This window comes from Macaca thibetana, chromosome 10 (genome assembly GCF_024542745.1).
Source record: "Macaca thibetana thibetana isolate TM-01 chromosome 10, ASM2454274v1, whole genome shotgun sequence".
NCBI classification, from domain to species: domain Eukaryota; kingdom Metazoa; phylum Chordata; class Mammalia; order Primates; family Cercopithecidae; genus Macaca; species Macaca thibetana.
The window spans coordinates 55,281,598-55,307,557 of NC_065587.1; the positions used below are offsets into that span (position 1 = coordinate 55,281,598).

At 53.5% G+C, this 25,960-nt stretch overlaps 2 protein-coding genes across 5 annotated transcripts in view; one reads left to right on the top strand and one right to left on the bottom strand.

The window, feature by feature from the left end:
• The window catches only part of ADA (adenosine deaminase), a 32,423-nt gene extending 12,345 nt beyond the window's left edge, over positions 1-20,078 (top strand). Inside the window, exons 2-12 of one of the 2 annotated variants that reach the window (XM_050806546.1) lie at positions 3,046-3,107; positions 10,028-10,150; positions 12,606-12,749; positions 13,511-13,626; positions 14,800-14,927; positions 16,145-16,216; positions 16,293-16,394; positions 16,570-16,634; positions 18,064-18,193; positions 18,817-18,927; positions 19,373-20,078. In XM_050806546.1, the coding sequence (XP_050662503.1) occupies positions 3,046-3,107; positions 10,028-10,150; positions 12,606-12,749; positions 13,511-13,626; positions 14,800-14,927; positions 16,145-16,216; positions 16,293-16,394; positions 16,570-16,634; positions 18,064-18,193; positions 18,817-18,927; positions 19,373-19,378 (1,059 nt within the window). In that variant the 3' untranslated portion in view covers positions 19,379-20,078. The remainder of the gene's footprint in view (positions 1-3,045; positions 3,108-10,027; positions 10,151-12,605; positions 12,750-13,510; positions 13,627-14,799; positions 14,928-16,144; positions 16,217-16,292; positions 16,395-16,569; positions 16,635-18,063; positions 18,194-18,816; positions 18,928-19,372) is intronic. The other variant, XM_050806547.1, reaches the window with a different exon arrangement.
• Positions 20,079-20,163: 85 nt separating this feature from the next.
• Positions 20,164-25,960, bottom strand: part of PKIG (cAMP-dependent protein kinase inhibitor gamma) — a 92,005-nt gene continuing 86,208 nt past the window's right edge. For all 3 annotated transcript variants that reach the window (XM_050806622.1, XM_050806621.1, XM_050806620.1), the window contains 2 exons: positions 24,653-24,826; positions 20,164-20,916 (listed from right to left, as the gene is read on the bottom strand). In XM_050806622.1, coding sequence (XP_050662579.1) covers positions 20,837-20,916; positions 24,653-24,803 — 231 coding nt within the window. In that variant the 5' untranslated portion in view covers positions 24,804-24,826 and the 3' untranslated portion in view covers positions 20,164-20,836. The remainder of the gene's footprint in view (positions 20,917-24,652; positions 24,827-25,960) is intronic.

Below are 25,960 nucleotides of genomic sequence, written 5' to 3' on the forward strand. Positions count from 1 at the left end.
TGGAGGGAGCTCCAGCACTTGGTCTTCTCTTCCAGAGTTCTCTGTCTCAAACTGTGGGAATTGCTCCCCACCCAGGCCTAACCTGAAGTGTGAGCCTTGGCATCTCTTTCTATCCGCCTGTTTTTCCTCTATGCACCTCACAACCCTGGTCCAAGCCACAGGCATCTTGCAAATGGCTGCAGTAGCCTCTAACTGGCCTTGCAGGAGCCACCCTCTTTCTCTAACCAGCTGCCAACCCTGCAGTGGCTTCTGTGTGCTTTCCAGATAAAGCCTGACTCCTCGTGGCCCGCACAGCCCTGCCTGGGTGGTCCTATCCTGCAGCCTCTCCAGTCCCGTGAACCATCCCTTCTCTGAGCCTCTATTTAATTCCTTTCATACACCCCGTTTTCTCCTGCCATAGGGCCTTGCACATGCTGTTCCCTCCACCTGGAATTTTCTTCCCGCCTCCCTCTGTACCCTTCCTTGCGTTGTGGGTTCCTCTCTATCCTCCGGCTTTTCACTCAAGCTCGTTGTTGGCCCTCTAGATGTGTTTGCTTCTCTTGTTTGTTACCCTCTGTCATAGGAGTCATCTTGGTTTGTGACTGTACATTTTCCCATGTGACATTTGCTTAATGCCTCTCCCACTCTGGGGCCTGTACAAGCCCCAGGAACAGGACTTAGACCCTTCTGTTTAACTCTACAATCTAGCATCCAGCAGGAGCGCAGGCCTTCATTGACTTTTATTTTATTTTTATTTTTGAGATGGAGTTTCGCTCTTGTTGCCCAGGCTGGAGTACAGTGGCATAATCTCGGCTCACTGCAGCCTCTGCCTCCCGGGTTCAGGTGATTCTCCTGCGTCAGACTCCCGAGTAGCTGAGATTACAGGTGTGCGCCACCATGCCCAGCTAATTTTTTGTATTTTTAGTAGAGATGGGGTTTTGCCGTGTTGGCCAGGCTGGTCTCGAACTCCTGGCTTCAGGCGATCCACCCACCTTGGCCTCCCAAAGTGGTTGGATTACAGGTGTGAGCCCCCATGCCCGGCCTTCATTGACTTTTAGTTGACAACTATTTAGCATTTGCTATGTGCCAAGAACTCCCTGTGTACTAATGCAGTTAACCCTCATGAAGCCTAGAAGGAAGGACTGTCATTCTCCCCATTTAACAGATGGGGATGCCGAGGCACAGGAAGTGAAGTGACTTTCTCAAGGTCCCACAGGGAGTGAGTGGAGGAGCCGAGATTCCAGCTCTAACCACGTGAGGCTCTATACAGTGTGACTCCGGCTCTCTGGCTGGGCCCTCTCCATAGCCCTGTGAGGGTTAAGGATAGAAAACAGAGGCTCAGAGAGGTGAGGTCCCTTGCCTGAGGTCACACAGCTGGTTGGCCGTTCCCTGGGCTATAAGCTTCAGTGTTCCCGATGCTGAGCATATTTTGAGAACCCAAGAAACAAACATTTGACTGGGTGGGAACTGAACTCATTTTGTCAGGGAATCCAGCAACTAAGCTGGCCCCGAGCCTGGGTGTGAGGACCGCTCTGTCCCTTGCCAGCTGGAAGACCTCAGGAGAGATCTGATGACTCTGAGGTCCTGCTGATAGGACCTCTGGTGTCTCTGTTCCCTGCTGGCCTCCCATGGGCCTGGGTTGGGTTTCCTCTGCAGGAGGCAGCTCATGTATGTGCTCCTAGATGCCCTTGGACCAGCAGCTCCTTGGCTGTTCCTCCCTGAGCCAGGGCAGCCAACTTTCTTCTCCAGCTCCCCACGCTCCCCACCCTCCCCACCCCAGCATGAGATGTCAGCTGAGAGTTTTCCGGATCTCCCCTGGCTACAGAGAAAGCTTCCATCATTTGGAACAGGAAGAGCAGGAACGGCAAAGTCCCTTTCCCCACTGTCTCCCACTGCCTGCTGTGCTTCTAACAGCTCATACTAAACACCCTAACTGAGCAGCAAGGGCTATTTCCTTTGGGCTATCCATGTCCACCTACACTGTCGTTTTTAATCCTTGCAATTTTTCTTGGACAGGGGGGCATAATATTCCATTGTTTTTTAGTTGAGGAAACTGAGGCTCAGAGAAGTCAAGTGTCTTGTCTGAGGTCACACAGCAGAACTGGGAGTCAAGCCAGATGGGCTGCCTCCAAGGACCCTGCTCTTAAACTCTAGAGTACTAGAAAGTTCTTCTGTTGCCTAATATTGATTCCTGATAGGCTATGCTTGAGTAGCATCTGCTTTTGAAAATGGAGCCTGGGCCGGTCGCAGTGGCACATACCTGTGATCCCAGCACTTTGGGAGGTCGAGGTGGGTGGATCACCTGAGGTCAGGAGTTCCAGACTAGCCTGAGCAACATGATAAAACCCCGTCTGTGCTAAAAATACAAAAATGAGCTGGGCGTGGTGACACCTGCCTATAGTCCCAGCTACTCAGGAGGCTGAGGCACAAGAATTGCTTGAACCCAGGAAGTGGAGGTTGCAGTGAGCAGAGATCGCGTCACTGCCCTCCAGCCTGGGAGACAGAGCGACACTCCATCAGTCTCAAAAAAAAAAAAAAGAAAGAAAAAGAAAAAGAAAATGGATCCTGAATTTTGAAATATGCTGTGGCTCTTCCCTAGTTCGGGACATCTGGGTCAATTCCTTTTGTTAAAGTAGTTTATTTAGTTGGCTGAGAGTGAGAGCTGCCTACGTGACCTGGAGCACAAACTTTGGAATTGGGCTTGGGTTAGAATTCCGCCTCTGCCACTCACCAGCTACAATTAAGAACAAAGATACTGCGTTGGGCCCCTGCTTCTATTACTTGCATGCTGTGTGGCCTTGGATGAGATATTTAACCCCTCCGAACCTCAATGTCCTCAATTATGAAAGAGATTGAGATAACAGCTAAACCCATATCCCAGGAGCAGATTAAACGAGATAGTGCAGTACAGAGTTTACTGAAGTGTCTGGGTTCAGCAGCCGGCCAGTAAATGGTGGCTAATGGTTATCATGATTAATTAATTAAGCTCTGAAAGGTCCGACGGGAACTCATAGGTATTTGTTCTCTCTCTCCCTTTCTCTGTCTCTTCCCCCTGCCACCTTGTAGGTAGAACTGCACGTCCACCTAGACGGAGCCATCAAGCCTGAAACCATCTTATACTATGGCAGGTAAGTCCGTAGAGAAGAGCCCTCTCTCCCTGGGATTTGGGTGGGGTTCACAGCTCCACCCAGAGGACCCTGGGGAATTCCAGGGTCACTGTTCCTTCCTGTCTCCCTGTGGGAATTAAGCCAGCTCCAGGCCAGAAGTGGGACTGTGGAGACATGGAGGCCTCAGCACTGAGCTGGAGACCCGCAGACCAGCTCCTGAGCTTTCTGGGCCTCTGAGTTTTGTCCTCCTGGTGTCAGGTGAGCCAGGCCTGAGCCTGCTCTCCCCACCCACCCACATACATGCATGAAGGTAGTTCCCGGGGCTCAATCAGTCTCTCTTTTTTTTTTCTTTTGAGATAGAGTCTTGCTCTGTTGCCCAGGCTGGAGTGCAATGGCACGATCTCGGCTCACTGCAACCTCCATCTCCTGGGTTCAAGCGATTCTCCTGCCTCAGCCTCCCAAGTAGCTGGGATTACAAGCACACACCACCATGTCCGGCCAATTTTTGTATTTTTAGCAGAGACGGGGTTTCACCATGTTGGCCAGGCTGGTCTCGAACTCCTGACCTCAAGTAATCCACCCAGCTTGGCTTCCCACAGTGCTGGGATTGCAGACGTGAGCCACCGTGCCCAGCTCCTGTCTTTTGACTTAGCTAAGAGCCTATAGCTGGTGATGTGCCCACATGAGATGCCAGTACCATTTGTTGAGCATCTCCTAGAGCTGGGCTGGGCTTTATCAGCTCATTGAATTCCTCCACGCTTGGAAGAGGAGGATATGCTCTCTGCATTTTACTGAGGAGGGAATGGGCTCAGACAAGACAGTTGTCTAAGGTCACACAAATTAATAGCAGATCAAGAGTTGAACCCAAGGCTGTCTGACCCCTAAGGCTTTACTACATCATCAGGGTCATAACCTGCTAGGAGTCACGGAAAAGTGGCTCCCCCACTGTGGGCCCAAATCTCTGCATCTTCCAAGTGAGAACACACTTCCTGCCTCAGCTCTCAGAGACGCTAGGGGGCCAGAGGGTCCCCCTGTTCCCGGGTGAGGAATGTCCTTCCTTTCCTACCCAGACCTCAAGGTCTCACGGCAGCTCCTCTCTTAGGACCAGCATTTAAGGGCAGGGACTTTGAAATCCAGCGGATCTGGATTGAAATCTGGACACATTATCTCCTGTCTGTGAACTTGGTCTCTATCAACTGAGGCTAAGAACAGGCACTCCCTAGAGAGACGACCTAGGAGATACGGGCTCCTTGTCCGCCCAGCCCTGCCCCAGCAGACCTGCGTTCCTCACATGTTTGCACAGCACTCACTTTGTCTGGAGCTGAAAGAACTCAGCCTCTCCCTCATGGTCTTGAAATTCAGCTCTGGACCCAAATTTGAACATTTCTGCTCCATAAGCCAGAATCCTGTTATTCAGAGGCCTGCCCCGTGGGGAGAACGAGGGATCCCTGGGGGTTGCCCCCAACTCTCGGGAGCATCTCTACCAACTCCCTGAGAGATTTCTGGTAAGTCCACTGTTCTCCATCTTTTCGCACTTCCGGGGACCTTTTTCTGCCCCAGGAAGCTGCCACTGATTTAATTCCTATTTAACTGCAAGGCATAAGCATATTAACATCTCCTGTGTGCCAAACACTTCTTTAAGCGCTTTACCCGGGTTAAGTTATTGAATCCTCACAACCCCTTGTAAGATAGGAACTCTATTGCCGTCATTTACAGATGAGGAGACTGAGCCACGGTAGTGGAGTAAGGTGCCCAGTAAGCACAGGGCAAAGGTTTCATCCCAGATAGTCTGCCCCCGAGTCCATGGTCCTGGCCATTACCCCCTGTCAGTTAGAGGTTTTGGTGAAGTGACGCACATAAAATGCTTAGTTCAGGGCCTAGCACACATTAATGTGCTCCATAAATGTCACTTAATGATAATATTCTTATTAATCAGAGCTTACGTCTCTCAGTGGGGTGAAGCCTCTTGGCTTATCTCTGCCTGACCTTTGCCCACGTCAAGCCACCAACTTACCACACAGCCCCTAATGAGGTCATTCAGTGGGGCACCAAGATGAGATCGAACCGAGGCACTCATTAAGGGGTCACGGAGGGCTCATCAGCTGCAGCCAGGGACTGTGAGCACTGGGCAGGGCCAAGAGAAAGGGGAAAGGAACCACCAGCAGGGGAACTGGTTTGATCGTCCATCCCTCACACCACCTCTGGGCCTTGGAGATGGCGTGTGGCAGGAGCCAGCTGGAGCTTGGCCTGAAATCAGCAGGCGGGGGACTGGGGAGTGTGTCACACTCAGATATGGGTGTCTGTAAATGCACACAAATATGGGCTAAGAATGGAAGGAAGAGGGGAGCCTCTGGCCTGAGCCCTGCTAGGCCCAATTCAGTGGCCCTTTTTCAAGCTCTGGGACTCAGGCCTGCCTCATTAATTTGTTCTCACCCATTTCTCCTTCCTTCAGTTCCCGGGATTCTGCCCTTTTCAGGGACTTCTCCAACATAGTTCTCAGTCTTGTTTATCACCCTGTCAGCTATTTCTACAGAGATTCTGAACCGGATTGCTCTTTCCTCCGATCACTGCCCGGGTCTGGGCCACCACCGTCCCTCTCTGGTGCTGTGGCCTCCTGATTGGTCTCAGCTGTCTACTCTGGCCTTCCTCTCTATGGGCCCTGTAGTGCTGTAGCTGGAGCAACAGCCTTAACCCATGGTCTTCCCAGCTCATTCCCCAGCTTCCCCACCTCACTCAGGGTCAAAGCCAGACTCCACACATGGGCCTTAAAGTTCTGCAACGCCTGCATTGCCTCTCCGACCTCTCTAAGGCTCCCTGCTTAGTCCACACTGGATGTTTTTCAAACACGCCAGACCTAGTAAACCAAGAGAGGCTGGGTGGCTTGGCCAAGGTCACACAGCCTTTAAGTCACAGAGCTGGGATTCAAACCCAGACCATTGGGCTTCCGAGTCAAGACACGCAAAGTTTCCTTTCTTCCTCTGTGCACCCCTACAAGGAAAATACTATGTTTTACTGACAAGGGCACCAAGGGCTTAGAGGGGAGAGCTCCTGCCTGGGATGATGTGGTAAATAGGGGTGCGAAATGGACTTGACCTGTAACCCCTGAGCTCATTCTCCCTCCCTGGGCTCCTGAGGGTGGGCTTCTTGTGGCTGTGTTGCCTACCAGGGCAGGAAGAGGACTAGACAGTGCCCCAGCACAGCAGCTGTGGCTGACCAGGGAGTAGGGATCGTCTAAGAACAGAGCGTGTGCGGTGGCTCACGCCTGTAATCCCAGCATTTTGGGAGGCTGAGGCGGGTGGATCACCTGAGGTCAGGAGTTCAAGACCAGCCTGGCCAACATGGTGAAACCCCGTGTCTACTAAACATACAAAAAATTAGCCAGGCGTGGTGGCGGGCACCTATAATCCCAGCTACTTGAGAGACTGAGGCAGGAGAATCGCTTGAACCAGGAAGGTGGAGGTTGCAGTGAGCCGAACTCGCGCCATTGCACTCCAGCCTGGGCAACAAGAGCAAGACTCCATCTCAAAAAAAAAAAACAAAACAAAAGAAAAAACAGAGCGTGGCCCTGTGAGGAGCCTCGGCTTGTGTGGGTGGCCAGGGACAGCAAGAGGTGCTCGGGCCAGATGGGCGCTTTCCAGCTCCGTCTGAGCAGCTTCCGGAGGCCAGGTCCGGTGGGAGACTCTGGGAGTCCCTGTGCTCTTTGTCTCCTGTCGGGCCCCCGCATTAGCTCTCTGGCCTCAGCTCTGGCTTCCCTCCAATTTGTTTCCCATGCAGCAGCCAGAGGCGCTTTTAAAAAGGTAAATTATTTCACACTAGTCCCCTGCTTGAAATCCTACAGTGCCTTCCCAGTGCTTTCAGCCAAAGCCCTAGTCCCTTCCTAAGCCCAGCCTGGCCCTGCCCTCCCTGGTGCATCATCTACAGAAATGCCTGCTCTCTGACCTCCAACCACCCTGCGCTTCCTATACCCGCTGCTTCCTGCCTGCAGCCTTAGCACAGACCCCTCCTCTGCCCAGAACCGCCCCCTCCCCAAGGCGTCTGCTTAAATGTCGCCTCCTCAGAGAGGCCTTCCCTGGCTGCTCTGTCTAAACTGTGTGTTGAAAAGGTCCTTCTTGATGGTTGTTGAGGAGGGAGGCTGGAGAAGAAGAATCGAAGAGGAGAAATAGAAAGCAAAATAATTTGTTCTTGGGGACCGGCTGGCAGTGGGCAAGGGGAGGCGCCCGTCTCTGGTGTGGACAGCTGGGTAGATGGAGGAGCCGTATTTGGAAATGCGGAACCCAGGAAGGGAGTGATCTAGAGGAAGGGGAAAAGTGGCATGAGATGCCTGCCTCTCAGCAGGCAGCCAGACACATGGGTCTGTCTTGGTCACTGCTACCTGCCCAGTGCCCAGCACATCACAGGCCCTCAGTGGTGGTGTGTGAGCATAGAGAATTAGAAGCCGTGGCCCTCTGGATTCTGAGCTGAAAACCACCAAAGGAGATGAGTTGGCCTGGCCAGGTGTGTAAAAGGCAGAGTCTGAGAGAGAATGGCCAGAGGGCAGAGCCCCTGTAGGTGGAGTCCCAGGAGCTGGAGGGAGACCGTTAGGAGAATCACACATGGCTGGTGCAGCAGGTCCCAGGCAAATGTGGCCACTGGGTTTGGCAATATGGGAGCCACAGCCCTAGCGTCATCTCCTTGCCTTCTACCCAGCAGTTCCCAGAATGATATCCAGAACAGTGTTTGACAACTGGTACAGGCTCTTCAGGGGCCACAGTTACTGGGCGAGGCCTTGTGAGGGTGACTCTGGGGCAGCTGGCCAGCAGTGGGAGGGGAAGCAGTTTCAGGGGAACCCAAGGCACTGAGCTCCGACCTCCAGGTGCCAGTGCCGCACCAGGGCACCGTTCCCCTGCAGGCTCTTACAGGGATTAGGGACTGGTAAGTAGCCGTGGTGGGCTGACTAGCAGGCTGGTGGGCACCAGGGTGGTACCCCTGGGCACTCATGGGGACTGGGGCTAACAGATGGGGAAGGGAGCACATTCAGGGGGCTTAGGAAACATATTTATGTAGGGAAACATTTTAATATTTTACTAACAGAAGCTATTAAAGTACTTACAAACTTACATACAAACACCATTTGGTCAAACACTTCTGTTTCTTTGGCATCCTCCTTTTTTTTTTTTTTGCGACAGGGTCCCCCTCTGTCACCCAAGCTGGAGTACAGTGGTGCAATCTTGGCCCGCGGTAGCCTCGACTTCCAGGCTCAGGTGGTCCTCCCACCTTAGCCTCCCGAGTAGCTGGGACTACAGGCACACGCCACCACGCCTGGTGAATTTTTGTTTTGAAGGGGTTTCACCGTGTTGCCCAGGCTGGTCTCAAACTCCTGGGCTTAAGTGATCCGCCTGCCTTGGCCTCCCAAAGTGCTGGGATTACAGGTGTGAGCCACTGTGCCTGGCCTCCTATTTTTCTGTTTCTGCTTTGTGGATAATTGGATGCTTGGACCTCCTGATTTAATCTTCTAATTTTCTTTTATCTACTTTTTATCATCTTGTCTTTTTGTTCTACTCTGTGGAGGATTTCTTCACTTTTAGCTTCCAGTTCTTTTCTTACATCCTGACGTTGCTGCCGCATTCTCTTATAAATGTCCGAGCGCTCGTTCCTAGGTTCTGAATGTTCCCTTGTTTCAAGGATGTTATGTCTTCTCATCTCTTTGAGGATATTCATTTCTTTTTTGTTTTAGTTCTTAGGTTTTCATCTGTTCTCTGTGCCATTTCCTCGGAGTGCTTTTGTCTGTTCTCTTGTTTTGTCCCTCATGTTAGAAGCATTTTTTTTTTTTTTTTGAGACAGAGTCTCACTCTATCGCCAGGCTGGAGTGCAGTAGCATGATCTCAGCTCACCACAACCTCTGACTCCCTGGTTCAAGGAATTCTCCTGCCTCAGCCTCCCGAGTAGCTGTGATTACAGGCACCCACCACCACGCCCAACTAATATTTGTATTTTTAGTAGAGATGGGGTTTCACCTTGTTGGCCAGGATGGTCTCAATCTCCTGACCTCATGATCCTCCCACTTTGGCCTCCCAAAGTGCTGGGATTACAGGCGTGAGCCACCATGCCCAGCCTAGAAGCATTTCTTAATGTCTGGTGTTCTCTGGCTGTCCCGAGGTGACCTTGTGAGCTGGAGCAGAGCCGGGATGGGAGGAGGAGGCAGGAGCATGTGCTGAAGGGAGGAAGCCCCCTGAGCTCGCGCCCTGCTTTCCGTGGCTGGGAGGGGAGGCTGAGATGCTTGGGGAGAAATGAAGGCTCCAAGCCAGAGTGACTGTTTCCAGCATGCCCTTACTGAGCGCTGCTCTAGTCCAGCCTGGTGTGGCGGCTGTGGGCAGGGAGGGGAGAGAGGTCTAAGCTGGATGGCAGCCCACTGGGACCCTCCCCTGAGCCTCCACCAGCCCTCTCCCATTGCGCTGGGCCAGGCAAGCCTCTGATGTGCCAGATGGAGGTCAGAGGAACAAAGTCCTGATGCCTGCCCCTACCCTGGGAATTGTGACGCTGCAGTGACCCTGATAACCCCTGAATGGGCATAGGACCAGCTGGCCGTGCCAGCTCCTGGGGCTGAGGAGAAAGTCATGAGCTTGCCCTGGCACTTTCCTTGTCTCCAAGCATCAGTCAACCAAGGATATGGAGGGCGTGCGTGCACGTGTGCACACATACACACGCACACACAACTTCAACCTGTTTATCCCCCTTGAGATTTGCTGACTTGTGCACTGGGGGTAAAAGGTGCTGGGAAAATTCTGGTCCTGGTTCTCAGTTTCCCTGTCTGTCTAGTGGGAGCAGCTGGACTGAGAGATGCCCATGTCTCCTGCTGTGGTCCTGCAAGGAGGCCGGTGCTCCTGAGTCTGCTCCACCCTGGCCCATCAGGCCTGCCTGGATCCTGCCCCGGGTTGGTCCACCACTCACTGTTTTGTTTCCAGGAGGAGAGGGATCGCCCTCCCAGCTAACACAGCAGAGGGGCTGCTGAACGTCATTGGCATGGACAAGCCGCTCACCCTGCCGGAATTCCTGGCCAAGTTTGACTACTACATGCCTGCTATTGCGTGAGTTGCCCCCAACCCGCAGGTCCTGGGGCAGCATTGATCCCTACGACTAGGACCGGGCCTGTCCCTCAGCCTGTGGGGGCCAGAGAAGGTGCTCTGAAACCACAGCTGTCTTTCTCACCATTGTGTACACTTAGTGAGTTTCTCCAGTGCCTTTAGGCCTCAGTTTTTCCTTCTGAGATATGGGTGTGATGGACTGAAATTGCTTCAACTTCTACAGAGAAATGGCAGAATATGGAAGCTAAGAACACAGGGTCAGAGGCAGTGCAGGGCTTGAACCCAGGCCATCTATCTCCTAGTTCAGGGCTTCGTGTCGTGAGGGGAGGGGAGGCCTGAATGTGGGGTGGGGTCAGGGAGATGTGGGGAAGATTCTCTTGAAGGCTTTTTTTTTTTTCCCTGTCTTGAGTCGCTGGGGAATAGCACTAGGTACTGAAAAGGCCCAGAAGGGGTATGGGCGAGTGCTAGAGAGAAATTTCAATGACTTATTTATTTATTTATGTATTTGTTTATTTATTTATTGAGACAGCATCTCACTCTGTTGCCCAGGCTGAAGTGCAGTGGTGAGATCTCAGCTCACTGCAACCTCCACCTCCCAGTTTAAGGGATTCTCCTGCTTTAGCCTCCCAAGTAGCTGAGTTCACAGGCACCCACCATCACACCCAGCTAATTGTTTTATACTTTTAGTAGAGATGGGATTTTACTATGTTTGCCAGGCTGGTCTCGAACTCCTGAACTCAGGTGATCTGCTCGCCTCAGCCTCCCCAAGTGCTGGGATTACAGGCGTGAGCCATCGCACCCAGCCTCCATCCTCATCCTCGAGATGCAAGAACTTCCAGTGACCCCTTCTCCTGAGAGTGGCCTGATCTCCCCTGGGCAGGGCACTTTCTTCCCACACTGGGCTCTCCCAGCACTTGTGTGCCTTCCCTCACACATTCTAGTAACCGCTTCATTTTCACTCCTCATGGCGGGAACTTCCAGCTAAGCACAGTCCACCGTTATGTGATCAACACAGTGGCCCTGGCAGGCCAATTTGTGCCTTGCTTCCGGAACAAACATACAGTGATAACAATGAAAATGTTTTGAGCGTGTGTCCGCTCTGCTCCAAGCACTGGCCCGGGTGGGGTTTATGAAGTTCGACTCATTTGTCCCCACAACAACTCCTTGTTGTCAGAGGGTGACTCACCGGGGGTCACATAACAGATAAGTGTGGACACAAGGATCCAAGTCCATGACTATATCCCAGGAGTCTCTCACATCCAGGCGTCCCTCTGGACTTGTCCAGCTGTATCCTTTTCTCTTATTTCTCTTCCCTGCCAGCCTTACCTTCATCACCGACAAATATTGGGCTACTCTGTCCTAGGCATGGTCCTCAGCTGAGAGGTCACAGCCATCACAAGACAGAGGGGTCCTTGCCACATGGAGACTGCATTCTAATAGGGGATACAGCCAACTGGCTGATAAACCGTATGGCACACAATGTTGAGTGGTGATAAGGACCTGGGAGAAAAAGAAAGCCCCAGAGAATGGTGGAGGGGCTCTTTTAAGATAAGGCGGTCTGGGCCAGGTGCAGTGGCTCATGCCTGTAACCCCAGCACTTTGGGAGACTAAGGTGGGCGGATCATGAAGTCAGGAGATTGAGACCATCCTGGCTAACACGGTGAAACCCCATCTCTACTAAAAATACAAAAAATTAAACGGGCATGGTGGCGGGCGCCTGTAATCCCAGCTACTCGGGAGGCTGAGGCAGAAGAATCACTTGAACCCGGGAGGCAGAGGCTGCAGTGAGCTGAGATGGCGCCACTGGACTCCAGCCTGGGTGACAGAGCAAGATTCCATCTCACAAAAAAGAAAAGAAAAAGATAAGGCGGTCAGGGAAGGCCTCTCTGAGGAGGTGAAGCTTGAGCTGGCTCTAAACCAGGGGAGTGGGAGAGACGCAGTGTAGGACACTATCGGGGAAGGGGAAGAGCAGGACTGTGTCTTCTCTGGTGGCCTCAGGGAATGAGGGAGAAGGAAGATGTTGGGGAGCCTGGCAAGGCCTGGAGGATGTAGGCCTTGTGGATGGGACCTGGGAGTTGTGATGTCATTCTCTATGGCAGAAAGCTACTGGGGCTTTGGGGGGAGAAGCGATATGCTTTGATTTACCTTTTTAAACCCCAGCTGCTGGGTGGAGAACAGGATGACAGGGGCAAGCATGGAGACAGGCAGGCCAGTTAGAGATGGCGTGATTCAAGCCAGGATGGAGGAGGGAGAACTGGCATGCAGTTCCAAAGTAGAGCTGATAGGACTTGCACAGTGTCTAGGATCTTATCCAGTGAATGCCCAGAGCTTGGGTCTGGAGGATGAGAATGGGGCCAGAAGCGGGTTTAATCTGCCAAGGGTTGGGGATGTCATTTGCTCCTGGAGCTCCCAAGGGACTTGGGGAAGTTTGATCCCAACCCCTTTCTTTCCTTCCCAGGGGCTGCCGGGAGGCTATCAAAAGGATCGCCTATGAGTTTACAGAGACAAAGGCCAAAGAGGGCGTGGTGTATGTGGAGGTGCGGTACAGTCCGCACCTGCTTGCCAATTCCAAAGTGGAGCCAATCCCCTGGAACCAGGCTGAGTGAGTGATGGGCCTGGAAGGGGCCGTGCTGTGGGTGTGGCTGGGAGGCTCAGCTCTGAGACTGGAGGGGTGAACTGCTGGGAATTCCTGACCCAAGTAAGACTTTGCTCTTGCCCCTAAGCTGGTCCATGGCCTCAGAAAGATGGGTTTAACTCTGTCACAAGAGACGTGGTTCCCATCCTCACCTTGCAGTTATGTTCTTACCTTGGGCACAAGTGTTTGGCTGTGTCTTGCTCTGGCCACAGGCCTGCTGTCCAGGAATGTTAACCTGCTTAGCCAGCCAGGATTTCTGAGGGGTCTCCCTTGTCACTGACGCAGATCAGATCTCTAAAGGTCCTGCTCTAACTTCATAACTGAAGTGAGCCTGGCCATTTCTAGCCCCCTGCCTGGGCCCCCATGGATCTCTAAGTGGTGTCACAAAACCATCCTGCCCCATTTTCTGAGCCATGACTCTGATACATATAGAATGTGGACATCATGGCAGGTCCCAGCTGAGCAATGCTGGCCATCTGGGGGTGGAGAGGGCCGTGTAACACCACACACCTCCCACTAAGACCTAGGAGCACCCAGCTGCTTTAAGAGCCAGAAGGGAAATGCTAGGGCCTGGGGGCATCTCTGCCAGTCTTTCCTTTGAGGCAGTGGATCAATGGGGGAGGAGGGTCCTCCCCAAAGCCTCGTCTTCCTCCTCTGTCCCAGTCCCAGAGCTGCCCTTTAGGCCTTCCCTTTGCCTCAGGCCCATCCCTACTCCTCTCCTCACACAGAGGGGACCTCACCCCAGACGAGGTGGTGGCCCTAGTGGCCCAGGGCCTGCAGGAGGGGGAGCGAGACTTCGGGGTCAAGGCCCGGTCCATCCTGTGCTGCATGCGCCACCAGCCCAGTGAGTAGGATCACCGCCCTGCCCAGGGCCACCCGTCTCACCCCCTTGAGCCCCCTGGCAGGAACTTGGGGCTTCCTGAAACAACTGGAGACCTCCTAGGCGGGCTCAGAACTTCCTGGAGATGTTCTCCCCAGGGACGCCATGCCTTTGTAGCTACCCTGCAGGAAGCTCAACACCAAATAGGAACTTAACTATTGAAAAAAAAATCTAGGCTAGATTCTGATCAGCCCATGGTCCCCCCTTGAGACCCCCCAGACCAGGCCCCATCCTGTCTAGGCCACAGAACCCGTGAATAGGCCTGATTTCCAGGATTTCTGAGGGGTCTTCCTTGTCACTGACGCTGATCAGATCTCTAGAGTTTGTGCCTCGTGGTGAACAGCCTCACTGTGTGACCTTGGGCAGGTCACACCACCTCTCTGGTTGTGCACCAAGACACCTCAGTTGTGCAGTGTCGCAAGGAGATGATCACACTTACTTCATTCCTCTACCCTCAGGATTAGTGAGAACCAAAGAGCTAGCTGCATGCATTTCCTCTAATCCTTGCAGCAGCCTGTAAAGCAGAACTACCGTTGCTTATTCCCATTTGACACATGAGGAAACTGAGGTGGAGTGAGGTGCAGCCTCTTGCAAGGCACGAACCCTGGATTTTCATCCAGGGACATCTAGTTCCAAAGCCTGTGTTCATTCATTCTTTCTTAAACACTTCATAATAACTTTATTGGTTAACAGTACATAATACATTAGCAACATACTTCACAATACTAGTGTGAATTCTATTTTAGATGACATGTTAAACGGTCCTCCATTTCCTTACCTGCACATGGGAGTAAGCCTACCATGAGTGTTGTTGGAAACACCAGGTGAGAGAATGGTCCGTGTCATTTACTGAGCTCAGGCCCTGTCCTTGGTGCTTTACACACATGGCCTTGGCAAAGCCTGGCCACCCCTGTGCAACAGCGGCAGTGTTCTTTCTGCAAAGGGCAGAAACTGAGACCCTAAGCCGAGCAGTTTTCCGCAGGCCATGTGGTTAGGACATGGCAGTTAGGATTTGAAGACACTGAGCCCTGTTTTCTGCTGGTCTCCCATGGGGGGGGTTTGGATGGGACAGCAGGCAGGCTGGGAGGTCTCTCCATGGTGCTGGTGACAGAGCCTGGGTGGGCATCTCGCCCACAGACTGGTCCCTCGAGGTGGTGGAGCTGTGTAAGAAGTACCAGCAGCAGACCGTGGTGGCCATTGACCTGGCTGGAGATGAGACCATCCCAGGAAGCAGCCACTTTCCTGGACATGTCGAGGCCTACCAGGTGGGTCTTATGGGAAGGAATGGAGAGGCTGGCCCTGGGTGAGCTTGTCTCCCACCCATAGTTGGGAGAAATCACAAGAACCAGGGAGCATGGGGTCTCCTGAGTTCTGAAGTGTGTCTTTGTTGAGTCTTAAGGCTTGGAACTGGAATCCCCCTGGGCCAGGTGTGGTGGTTCATGCCTGTAATCCCAGCACTTTGGGAGGCTGAGGCAGGAGGACTGCTTGAGCCCAGGAGTTTGAGACCAGCCTGGGCAACATAGTGAGACCCCATCTCTGCAAATACAAAAAATGAGTCAGGCGTCAGGCATGGTGGTGCACGCCTGTAGTCCCAGCTACTTGGGAGGCTGGGCTGGGAGAATTGCTTGAGTCCAGGAAGTCGAAGCAGCAGTGAGCTGGGATCACGCCATTGTACCCCAGCCTCGGTGAGAGGGAGACCCTGTCTCAAAAAAAAAAAAAAAAGAGAAGAAAGAAAGAAAGAGAGAGAGAGAGAGAGGAAGGAAGGGAGGGAGGGAGGGAGGGAGGGAAGGAGGAAGAGAGGCAGGCAGGAAGGAAGGAAGGGAGGGAGGGAAGGAGGAAGAAAGGAAAGCAGGAAGGAAGGAAGGAAGGGAGGGAGGAAGGGAGGGAGGGAGGAAGGGAGGGAGGGAGGAAGGGAGAAAGAAAAGCCTCCATTTGGTGTTGGGAGTCCTATGTTGAGCCTGCTTCTGACTGTGATTTGCTGTGTGAACCTGGGCAAGACTGTGTCTTCTCTGGGCCTCTGTTTCTTCTATTGGGGTGACTGAGTTGGAGCCGACATCTCAAAAGTCGCTTCCAGCCTGATGATGAATGGGCTTCCTGTGGAGGGGCAGCATGGTGGGGAAGAGTCAGGGCTCTGGAGTCCCACTGCCCGGGCTCAGAGCTTGGTTCCACACTTCCTGTCTGACTTGGTCACATGACTCGACTCTCCTGAGCTTCAGTCCCTCATTGTAAAATGGGTGGGATAATCGTTGTGAAATTAGATAATGTAAACAAGTCACTTCATATACTACGTGATACATGGTAACTGGCTAATGAGTGACAGCCACCACTTAGATAAGGACTTGGGGGGTAAAAGACCAGGTTTCCCCATGCTGTTGAAGCAGGCGGCCTGACTGGGATGGTTCAAGCTCCACAGCGTGGTCAAGGCAGGGCCTGCCGGGGCCCTCTCCCTAGGGCGCCCATGACCTGGCTCTCCCCCTTCTAGGAGGCTGTGAAGAGCGGCATTCACCGTACTGTCCACGCTGGGGAGGTGGGCTCGGCCGAAGTAGTAAAAGAGGTGAGGGCCTGGGCTGGCCATGGGGTCCCTCCTTCCTGCCTCCTCCCGTACTTGGCTCCATTGTGCTTCTCTACAGGCTGTGGATATACTCAAGACAGAGCGGCTGGGACACGGCTACCACACCCTGGAAGACCAGGCCCTTTATGACAGGCTGCGGCAGGAAAACATGCACTTCGAGGTGAGCGGGCCAGGGAGTTGGGAGGAACCATCCCCGGCTGTCCCCACTTCCTGTATAGAGAGGCAGAAAGCAGGGCAGGTCCCAGGAACTCGAGGGGTGGCCCCAGGCCCAGACACGGGGGAGGGATCAGCATGGCCTGGGGCCATCCCTGCCAGCCACACACCTGCTCTTCCAGATCTGCCCCTGGTCCAGCTACCTCACTGGTGCCTGGAAGCCGGACACGGAGCATGCAGTCGTTCGGTGAGCTCTGTTCCCCTGGGCCTGTTCAATTTTGTTCCAGGAAGGCCAAAGAGGGAAGAAACTGCAGGGACTGGGCATCAGCCCACGCCGGGTCTCTTAGATATGAAATCTCTTTGACGCCCTGGGAAGCAGGCATTGCTGTCCTCATCTGACAAACGAGGAATCCGAGGCCCAGATGTGCTGTGGCTTGGCTGGGACTACCCAGCTGCTAACCAGCAGAGCTGGGGCCCTACAGCTCATTCAGCTGGAGCACAATGCTCCGATACTCTGAGGGAAGCTTCCATACCTTCCAATTCTCCCAACTCTGCCTCCTGGGCATCGCATAGGAAGCAGGAGTCCCTCTGGCCAGCATGTTCTCTGTTCCTGGCACCTGGCCCTTGGGACCCCTGGGCAGTCCCCTGAGAGCCAGCTTGAAGCTTTCCACTGGAGAGTCTGTTCCACCCTACCTGGCTCCCATCCTGGAGTCTAACCAGGGCCAAGACCCTTCTTCCGGCCTGTCGCCAAGCCCTTGGAGCAATATCAGGCCTTAGGAAAAAGCTGCCTTCCCCAGGACAAGGACAGCAAGAACTCAGGGTGACCATGGTCAGGCCAGCACTTATCCATCTGCCAGGCATATGAGAAGGGGAGGGGCTTGGGCTCTGATGTTCTGATGACAAGGGAGTCTTGAGGCTTGCCTTAGGGACATGTGGCACCTGTGAAGGTTCTTGGAGGCACGTGGGTATACGTGATCCAGGAGTCATCTGCACAGATATGGCGGCTGAAGGAGAAGCAGTGGCCCCAGGGGGTGGTGGAGCAAGAGGGCCTAGGATAGAACCCAGTGGGACAACGGTATTTAAGGGACCAGCAAAAGAGACAAGTAGGAGGAAAGTCAAAAGTGTGGTGTCAGAGAAATCCAGGGAAAAGGTTTGAACAAACAGCCAACAGTGTGAAATTCTGCTATACAAGTCAATTATGGTCGGAGCTAGGAAAGATCCATTAGATACAACAAGATGGTGGTCAGGGATTGTGCTAAGAACAGCTTTCATGGTATGCTGGAATAGCCAGCTCCCAGTGGGACTGAGGAACAAGCAGGGGAGGGTGCAGAGGGGAAGGCTAGAGAGGGTGGCAGCTGGAGGGGGATGTTGCTTTCTTGGCTTCCACCCCCCCCCCACCCCGCCCACCGGCTGCCACTCTGCCTGGTTCTCATGTCTGGCCTCTCTGCTGCCTTTGCTCAGCTCTGGTCTGCAGGATGGGTTGGAGTCTGGAGTTTCTGGTTACCTAGACTTGAACAAGTCACCTCAGTTCTGAATTTATTTCCCCCTCTGCACAAGGATCAGATCTTTCAGATCTGTTTGAGGCTGCTTTGAGGATCAAAAGCGGGTGAATGTCAATGTGTTCTATTTATGTACGAGTAAAAGGGGGCTTGTTCTCTCCTCCTCCCCTTCTGCAGGCTCAAAAATGACCAGGCTAACTACTCACTCAACACAGACGACCCGCTCATCTTCAAGTCCACCCTGGACACTGATTACCAGATGACCAAACGGGACATGGGCTTTACTGAAGAGGAGTTTAAGAGGCTGGTGAGTGGGTGTGAGCCATACTGGCCTTGACTCGGGTTTGGGAGTATGATATCTACGGGTCCGGTCTGGGGCCTCGAACCTTTGGAGAGAGGGAGCGAGTTTGCCTCAACAGTCCAAGACAAGCCCAACCTAGACACTTTCCACAGAGAAGACTCTTTGTGTTGACGACCTGACCTAGGACCAGGTTTTGGATCCTTTGCTTGGGTTGAGGGCCTTTAAAGAATCCAGTGAAAGCTATCAGCCCTCTCCCCAGAAAGGTGTGTGCAGCTATGAAGTCTCGCGCGCTCTCTTCAGGTTGTTCTTAAATCCCAAGCTGAGTAAGTCCGTTCCTGCAGGTGTCTGCGGGGCGTCTCTGGCCCCCTACATGCTACCCTGTCTCTCAAAGTTTTCTCCAACTTCCTTCTCACAGCCCTTTATCATGTAATGACACATTAAGAACGCAACCTCACGGTCTCTGCTCTGGCACTTGCTGCCGTGTGACAGTGGACAAACAGTGCACAAATCCCTCCCCCTCTAAGCGTATCTGCCCATGTTCAGTGAAGAGGATGGACTATCACTACATTGCTAAGAGCTGCCTTCTTTGTTCCCTGGTTCCATGTCGTCTGCCATTCTGGCCTTTCCAGAACATCAATGCGGCCAAATCTAGTTTCCTCCCAGAAGATGAGAAGAGGGAGCTTCTCGACCTGCTCTATAAAGCCTATGGGATGCCACCTCCGGACTCTGCAGGTAGGTTCCTGTCTGGGTTTCTGGGCGGTTGCCCCATCCTGGCTCCAGCCTGGCTTTCTGCGGGACTTCCAGCAAGATGCCCTTCCATTCTTGGGCAGCACCAAGGATGTGTGCTGACTCCCTGGTTCCTGGGCCCTGGCTGGGAGCAGCGTCTCATTAGGTTGGCTTGTTTTCTACATACTTCTTGAGAGGCTGTTCTAAGGGGAGACTTTCTGAAGTCCAGTCCCAAAGGTCTGGGCAGTTTGGGACATCTCCATGGCTGCCCAAAGCCCAGGGCAGGGAGTGAGGCCCAGGCCTGTTCTGCTCCTTTCTATGTGGTCTTGGCAAGGCATCTTCTTGACATCATAGGAAGGAGTTCCTTTCTGGTTCTGGTGTTCTATGATTTTTACAACATCCTGGGTACTACAAGTTGCCTGATCTTTCTGCTTCTCTGAACCAACGAGCAGGCAGCACCTCTGAGGACAACACCCTCCAAGCCTTTGCCCTGTGGAGTCACCCCAATTCTGTGGCGCTGAGCAACATTTTTACATTTATTCCTTCCAAGAAGACCATGATCTCAATCGTCAGTTACTGATGCTTCTGAAGCCTGTGTGTCCATTTCTGCACACACGTATACCTCGGCGTGGCCGTATCCCTTCTCTGATTATGTGTCCTGGTCAGGGACCAGCACCCTTGCATGTGGGCATGGTTGAATCTGAAACCCTCCTTCTGTGGCAACTTGTACTGAAAATCTAGTGCTCAATAAAGAAGCCCATGGCTGGTGGCATGCAGCAGGTGGCATGTAATTGGGTGGGCCGATATGGGCAGGGTGAGCATGGAGGGAGCTGGGTCAGCCTGCTCAGCAGCAGGGCCTGAGTCCAGGGGCGGCTGTGAATGCTAGGCCAGAGATCCCAATGCTATGGGCCAAGAGGGGTCCAGAGACTGTCCTCCTTCCAGAAGAAATAAGGCTTCTCTGGTTGTCTGCTCAAACATTCCCTGAACTCTCAGCCCCCTCCTAATTCTAGGTTTTAAGGAGTAAACCTTCCTTTTGGGTTCCTGAAGCGGGTGGCTGGAGTGAGAGCGGATGAGATGGAAGAGGGCTCATCAGACACTGGCCTTGGAGGGTGCTGGCCTCTGCGGAATGCCAGCATCTTCTCAGAACCGTATGCTCTGGGAGCCTGGGGCAAGTCTGGCTAATTGTGGACTTGGGGAAAATAAGGCCTAACCCATTTTTGCTGTGTTAAGGAGAAATAATCTTAAGCCAGTCACACAAATCATCAGCATTTATTTCCTGGGTCCTAGGTGTCACTTATCCTGGTGGAAAGGGTAGAGGTGGTCAGATCATTTTGAGCCAAAATCCCTTCCCTAAAAATGGATCTGTGGAGCTCCATGAGGGAACCTCAGAGTGCACAATGAGAGTTTAGCTAAAATGGCTTAAAAAATGTGAATTGATTGTCAGCTCTCTCCGTCTCTGCTGAAAAAACGTTTAAAATTTTTAAAAAGTTTAAAAGTGTTTTCTAAAAAAGGGACACGCAGGTCTTGACCCGGACGATTGGGCTGGAGAGGAGGTGTTGGTGTTGGGACAGGGATCCTGCTCGGGCTGCTCGCAAGAGGAGCGTTCCTGCGTGGGCTGCTTACTGTAGGGCAGGGCCCCGCCCAAGTCCCGGCGCCAGCTCAATAAATAACATCTTGTGGTTACAGTGTCTTGAAAGTGTACCTGGGCACGGTGAGAAGGTGGTGGGAATGTGGAGCCTGTGGGTGTGGGCGGAGGTCTTTCCCAGAGTGGAGGCCACAGAGGCCTCTGGGGAGCCTTCTCAGTCTGGCCTGGTTTATCTGGGACATGGGGCTCAGAGAAGAGGCTGCTGGGCCAGTGCCAGGGTTCCCCCTCTGGGAGGGGACAGAAGGTCTCTCGTCCAGCCTTCTTGGACAAGGTCAGACTCAAGATGAGGCGGTCCCATCGCTGCTCTGGGGCTGGTTGCCAGCTTCCTTGTCTGGGGCGCTTCCCTCCACCTGTCCTTCTGGAGAGGAGAGAAAGAGGTTTTTCTTGGGCACATATACTTACAAAGCAAAGCACAGAAGGAGGTGTGAAAGGGCCCAGCCAAACTGATAGCAGTGGGTATGCCCTGGGGAGCAAGACAAACTGGACTGAGGTGGTGGTGGCCAATGGGACTTCAGCCTGGTCTGTAATAGCTTTTTACATGGAAATGCACATGGTGTTAGTATAATTAAGAGTCAATTAAGGGCCATTATGGATGGGTGCTTAAAGCATCAAGTGAAGGGCTCTTGAAGGTCGTTTTATTTGTGCAGGTTCCCCAGAGGGAGAGGCCAGATGTTAAGTCCCCAGTGTGTCACAGGTGCTCAGCAAACGGCAGCTGTATTTTTTTTTTTGAGGGGGGGATGGAGTCTTGTTCTGTCGCCCAGGCTGGAGTGCAATGGCACAATCTCGGCTCACTGCAACCCCCACCTCCCAGGTTCAAGCAGTTTTCCTGCCTCAGCCTCCCAAGTAGCTGGGATTACAGGCGCCCACCACCATGTCCGGCTAATTTTTGTATTTTTATTAGAGACAGGGTTTCACCATGTTGGCCAGGCTGGTCTCAAACTCCTGACCTCAGGGGATCCGCCTGCCTCGGCCTCCCAAAGTGCTGGGATTATAGGTGTGAGCCACCGTGCCTGGCCAATGTTCTTCTAAGACAGTAAAAAGCACTGCACCAGGCCAGCTCAGGGAGTGCCAGGGTGTGGCCTGCATCAGGGCCTGTGGGCGCCAACTGTGCAGCATGGGGTGTGTGTGGTGCCTCCTCCTCACCTCCATCCTGCCAGACATCTTGGTGGGGTGAGGGGCAGCAGCAGGCTCACAGAGATGGAGCACCTCACCCAGGGAGTCAGGATACAAGCCAGGTCTCCTCCCTTTCAGCTTCCCTTGAGCCCCCCTGTGCAAGGTGGGACAGGCAGCCCCAGCCACCAACTGGACCAGCAGTGCAGGGTGAGGGGGGTGCCAAACTCACGCCCAGGCCCCAGTCTCCATGCCTTCCTCCTCAGGCTGCATGATAAACAAGTGTCTTTTCATAAGGTGCCTCACGTGGGGCCTGGCATGTGGGCAGAGCTCAATAGGTGGTACGTTCTTAAACCCCAGTGACACTGTGCAATGTCACTATGTGCCCTACAAGCTCACTGAGGGCCTGAGTTCAAATCCAGCCCAACCAGACCACACCTTTTTATCCTTCAGGCTAAGCCCTTCACAGAACCAGGAGAACCACCACCCTATAGCAAGCTCCAGGGTCTGCAGATGGACGGGCACTTTCTTGTGCAATGCACACAGTAACATCGAGGTGTAACTAGGGTCATGATATGCATGAGAAAACCGAGGCCCAGTGAGGTGAGCTGATTTGCCTGGATCAAGGGTGGAGAGCCCTGCCTGCCACCAAGGCTAGTACCCCTTCTACCAAATTTAACCCCTTCCAATAAGCAGCATTCCTGAAGGTTTATAGAGGCCTGACACCGGCACTGCCTCATGTGCCCCTGCAGCAAGCTAGGAAGTGGGTGGTAGCTTGGGACCCTGTCCCGAGCAAGCTGCCTAGAAAGCCTGCTCTTATTCCCAGCGGGGCGGTGCCTGGAACTCTGTACTCCCCCTGCCTTGGGGAGTCTGCTGGATGGGCCTGGCCCACAGCCCTGCCTGTGGAAACAGAACTGCTCACTGTGGGCTTCCTGGAAGGTTCCTTGGCCAGTCACTCTTGCCTGGACACCACCATGAGTGTTTCGTTTCTTTCAGTGAGCACTGTTCTTTCCTCAGGTCCCTTTTTTAAATGTCAGTCACCCTGGCAGGTGAATATCATGTAGCCAGAGGACCCACACTTTAGGGAATCTGAGTCAGGGAAAACAGGTGTTAGGAGGGCCTGGGAACATGGGCCAGCAGCTACAACTGCTGAGGGAGAGAGAGACAGAACAGAGCTCACCAGAGCTGAGGGTGAGGATACAGAAGCCTTGAGAGAGCCCAGGGCAGAGTGCCCAGTGTGGCAGCTGGACATGCTGGTCATTCAGTTGGTCAATGAACAGCCATTGATTTGGCACCTCCACCATGTGCCAAACGCCACCAGGCACCGAGGGCACAAGACGCAGAGCCTGTCAGGAGAAGCTCAGTCTAGAGCAGGACCATTATGCTCAGTGGGCTCATGGAGGCAGCAGGGAGAAGAGGTGCCTCCCCCGTCTGGGAGGGGCACTGCAGTCAGGGAAGGCTTCTCAGCTGAGCAGATGCCTGGGTCTCTAAGAATGAAGAGAACCCAGCCAGGCAAGGGCAGAAGCAAACAGAGGTGCAGCGTGTGAAGGCCCACAGGGGCTTCTGAGCAATCAAAGTACTTTACTACCGCTGGCGAGGGGATGAGAGTTGAGGCTGGAGAGGAGCAGGGTGAGCCCGTGGAAGTTCTGCCTGGGCCACGTGACAGAGGAGGATGAACAGATCATGGGACAGGGAAGGCTTGTGGGGTGGGGTTCCATCGACAGGGTGCCGGGGGCTCTCTCTAAAGGCGGCCAGATTCTATGTTAACTCCCTGGATGGCCCGGAGCAAGCCCTCCAACTTCTCTGGGCCTCAGTTTGTCCATCTATAACATGAGAGGGCTGGGTCCATGCCCCCACAAAGTCTTCTCTGTTCTGTACTTTTAATTCACTTCTGGCCAGTGAGGGGCAAGAAGACTAGGGCTACCCAGGGAGGGGCAGGGCTGTGGCCCTCCAAGGACAGCCCACGGGGAGACAGATGCAGCCTGACGGCTGTGCTGTGAGAAGCACACACGGCCTCTGTGGCGCTGTGAGAGCAGGAGGGAAAGGCCTCAGCCGTGCAGGGCTCAGGGAAGCTTCCCAAGGAAATTCCCAGGCTGACCATGGACTTGAGCCAAGGGGTTCTCTGGGGGGATGGAGCGGGTGGGGGTGTTCCAGCCAGTACTTGGGTGGGTGGATGCTGTTTCCTTTTGTCATTCGGTCTGTGGTTCCCAAGCACCTGCTGTGTGCCAAACAGAACGCAAGGCCTCTGCCCTCCTGGCGCTCACATTTAGACCCATGAGACCTTGTCAGAGAGTGATGAGGGTCATGTGATTGGGGAAGGGTGATCTAGCAGTCAGAGAAGGCCCCTTGGAGAGGCTTGACTAGAAACAGACCAAAGGTAGATGTGGCTGGAGGGTGGCAGGGAGAGGAGTGGCATCGAGTGAGACTCGGGCAGGGTCTGGCCTACAGCAGGACTGCCCCAGAGCAATGTGACAAGCTTAGCTTCACTCAGTGAAGCCACTGGGGGATTTTTTTTTTGGCAGAAGCATAACGGACAGAATGGTTTAAACGAGGTCTGCCGGCTGCTGCATAGCGCTAAACAGGAAGGGCGGAGATGGGTGTAGGGAACCCAGGGAAGCCGGCCGCTATAGTCAGCCAGGTGAGAGCTGTGAGTGGCCAAAGCCAGGTATGACTGTGGCGATAGCGAGAAGTGGAGGGACCTGGGATGTATCTTGGAAGAGAACTGACAAGACTTATGGGTGGATTAGGGGGCAGGAGGACAGGAAGAGCCCTGGATGCCCGGCCAGAAGAGTCCTTGGGGCCTGAGATTCGAACATCTTCCAACCTAGAGACTGCTGGACTCTGCCACTGCCCATGGGGCAGGGCTGATTTAAAGGCGGTTTCTTCTCTGAGAAAGTGTGGGCAGTCTAGGACTTGGAGGCCAGCCCGGGGCCTGGCAGAGAGCTTCTGACATGCAGGAGTGCTGAGGACCTGCTGGCTCTAACCTGCCCCCTCGAGTGCCAGCTCGCCCATGTCTCCAGCCAGCTTCCTCACGCTCACAGCCTCCGAGTCTCCCTGGATGTCAGGGACTGCATTCCGACGGCCTGTCCGGTCACAGGAGATGAAGTCTGAGTAGGAGGACTCGACCTCCATCATGCCTGTCGCATCGCTCCTCAGGCCTGTGGGGACAGGAGGCAAGGGGGCAGAAGTAAGTCCAGATGCATTCTGCAGAGAGGACAGCTCCAGCTCCCCAGCACTGTGGCTTCTGTCAAAATGACAGTTATTGCCTCTTATTGAAAACAAAGCAAAAAGCACAGGAAAGTACAAAGAACAAAACAAGTCACCCATAATTCCATACCCAGACAACCACCATCAACATTTTAAAGAACATGGGCTCAGACTTTTCTTTAAATAAACTTATTGACAAACATGTACACATATTTATCAATACCACATGCCAGGCACTGGTTATATACTGCAGATACCGCCATGAACAAATTGGCCATGGTCCCTGGCCTCACAGAGCTTACCATCTACCACAGGTGGCATAAAGTCACCTCATGCCTAAGTCATAGCCTTGGTGCTCAGGGCTTCAAGGGAGAATGCAGGATGCTGGAGTGATCACTAGGACCTGATCAAGGCTGGGGGTCACCAAGTGACATTTTACCTGAGAACCGAGGATGACGAGGCGTCATGTAGATGAAGAGTGAGGGGAAGAGCATTACAGAGAGGGGAACAGCACGTGTGAAGGCTCTGAGGGAGGGTGAGGCATCGGGGCTTGGAAGGACAGAAAGAGCCAGTAGGCAGGAGTATGGCGGAAGCGGGACAATGACACTGAGGACACTGCTGAGGTAGGCAGGAGCCAGACCACATCTGGAACTTGGTTCCTGAAGGGCTTTAGGCCAGGTTATGAAGGAGCAGTCATGCATTTTCAAAGATGACTCTGGTGTCTGGGCAGAGCAGTGCCGGGAAGGGGCAAGTTAGGAGGCTCCTGCAAAGCTCAGGTGCCGAGATGGTGGGTGGAGGAGCGTGGCAGTGGGAAGGATTCTAGATGTAACTTGGAAATCAAACCAAGAAGCAGTGTTGGACTGACAGGTAATTTAGGTTTCTGGTGTGAATAAGTAGGTGGACAGAAGTATGGTTTGCTGACATGTGGAAGAACAAAGGAGGAATATTTGGGGGCATCAAGTCCTATTTGGCGTATCTGGTAACTCTGAGATGCCTGTGAGCCCTCCAAGGGGAGAGGTAGTGTAAGTGCATGGAACCAGGAAGCTGGAGCTCAGAAGAGAGGTGGAGTGGAGAGGAAAGATATG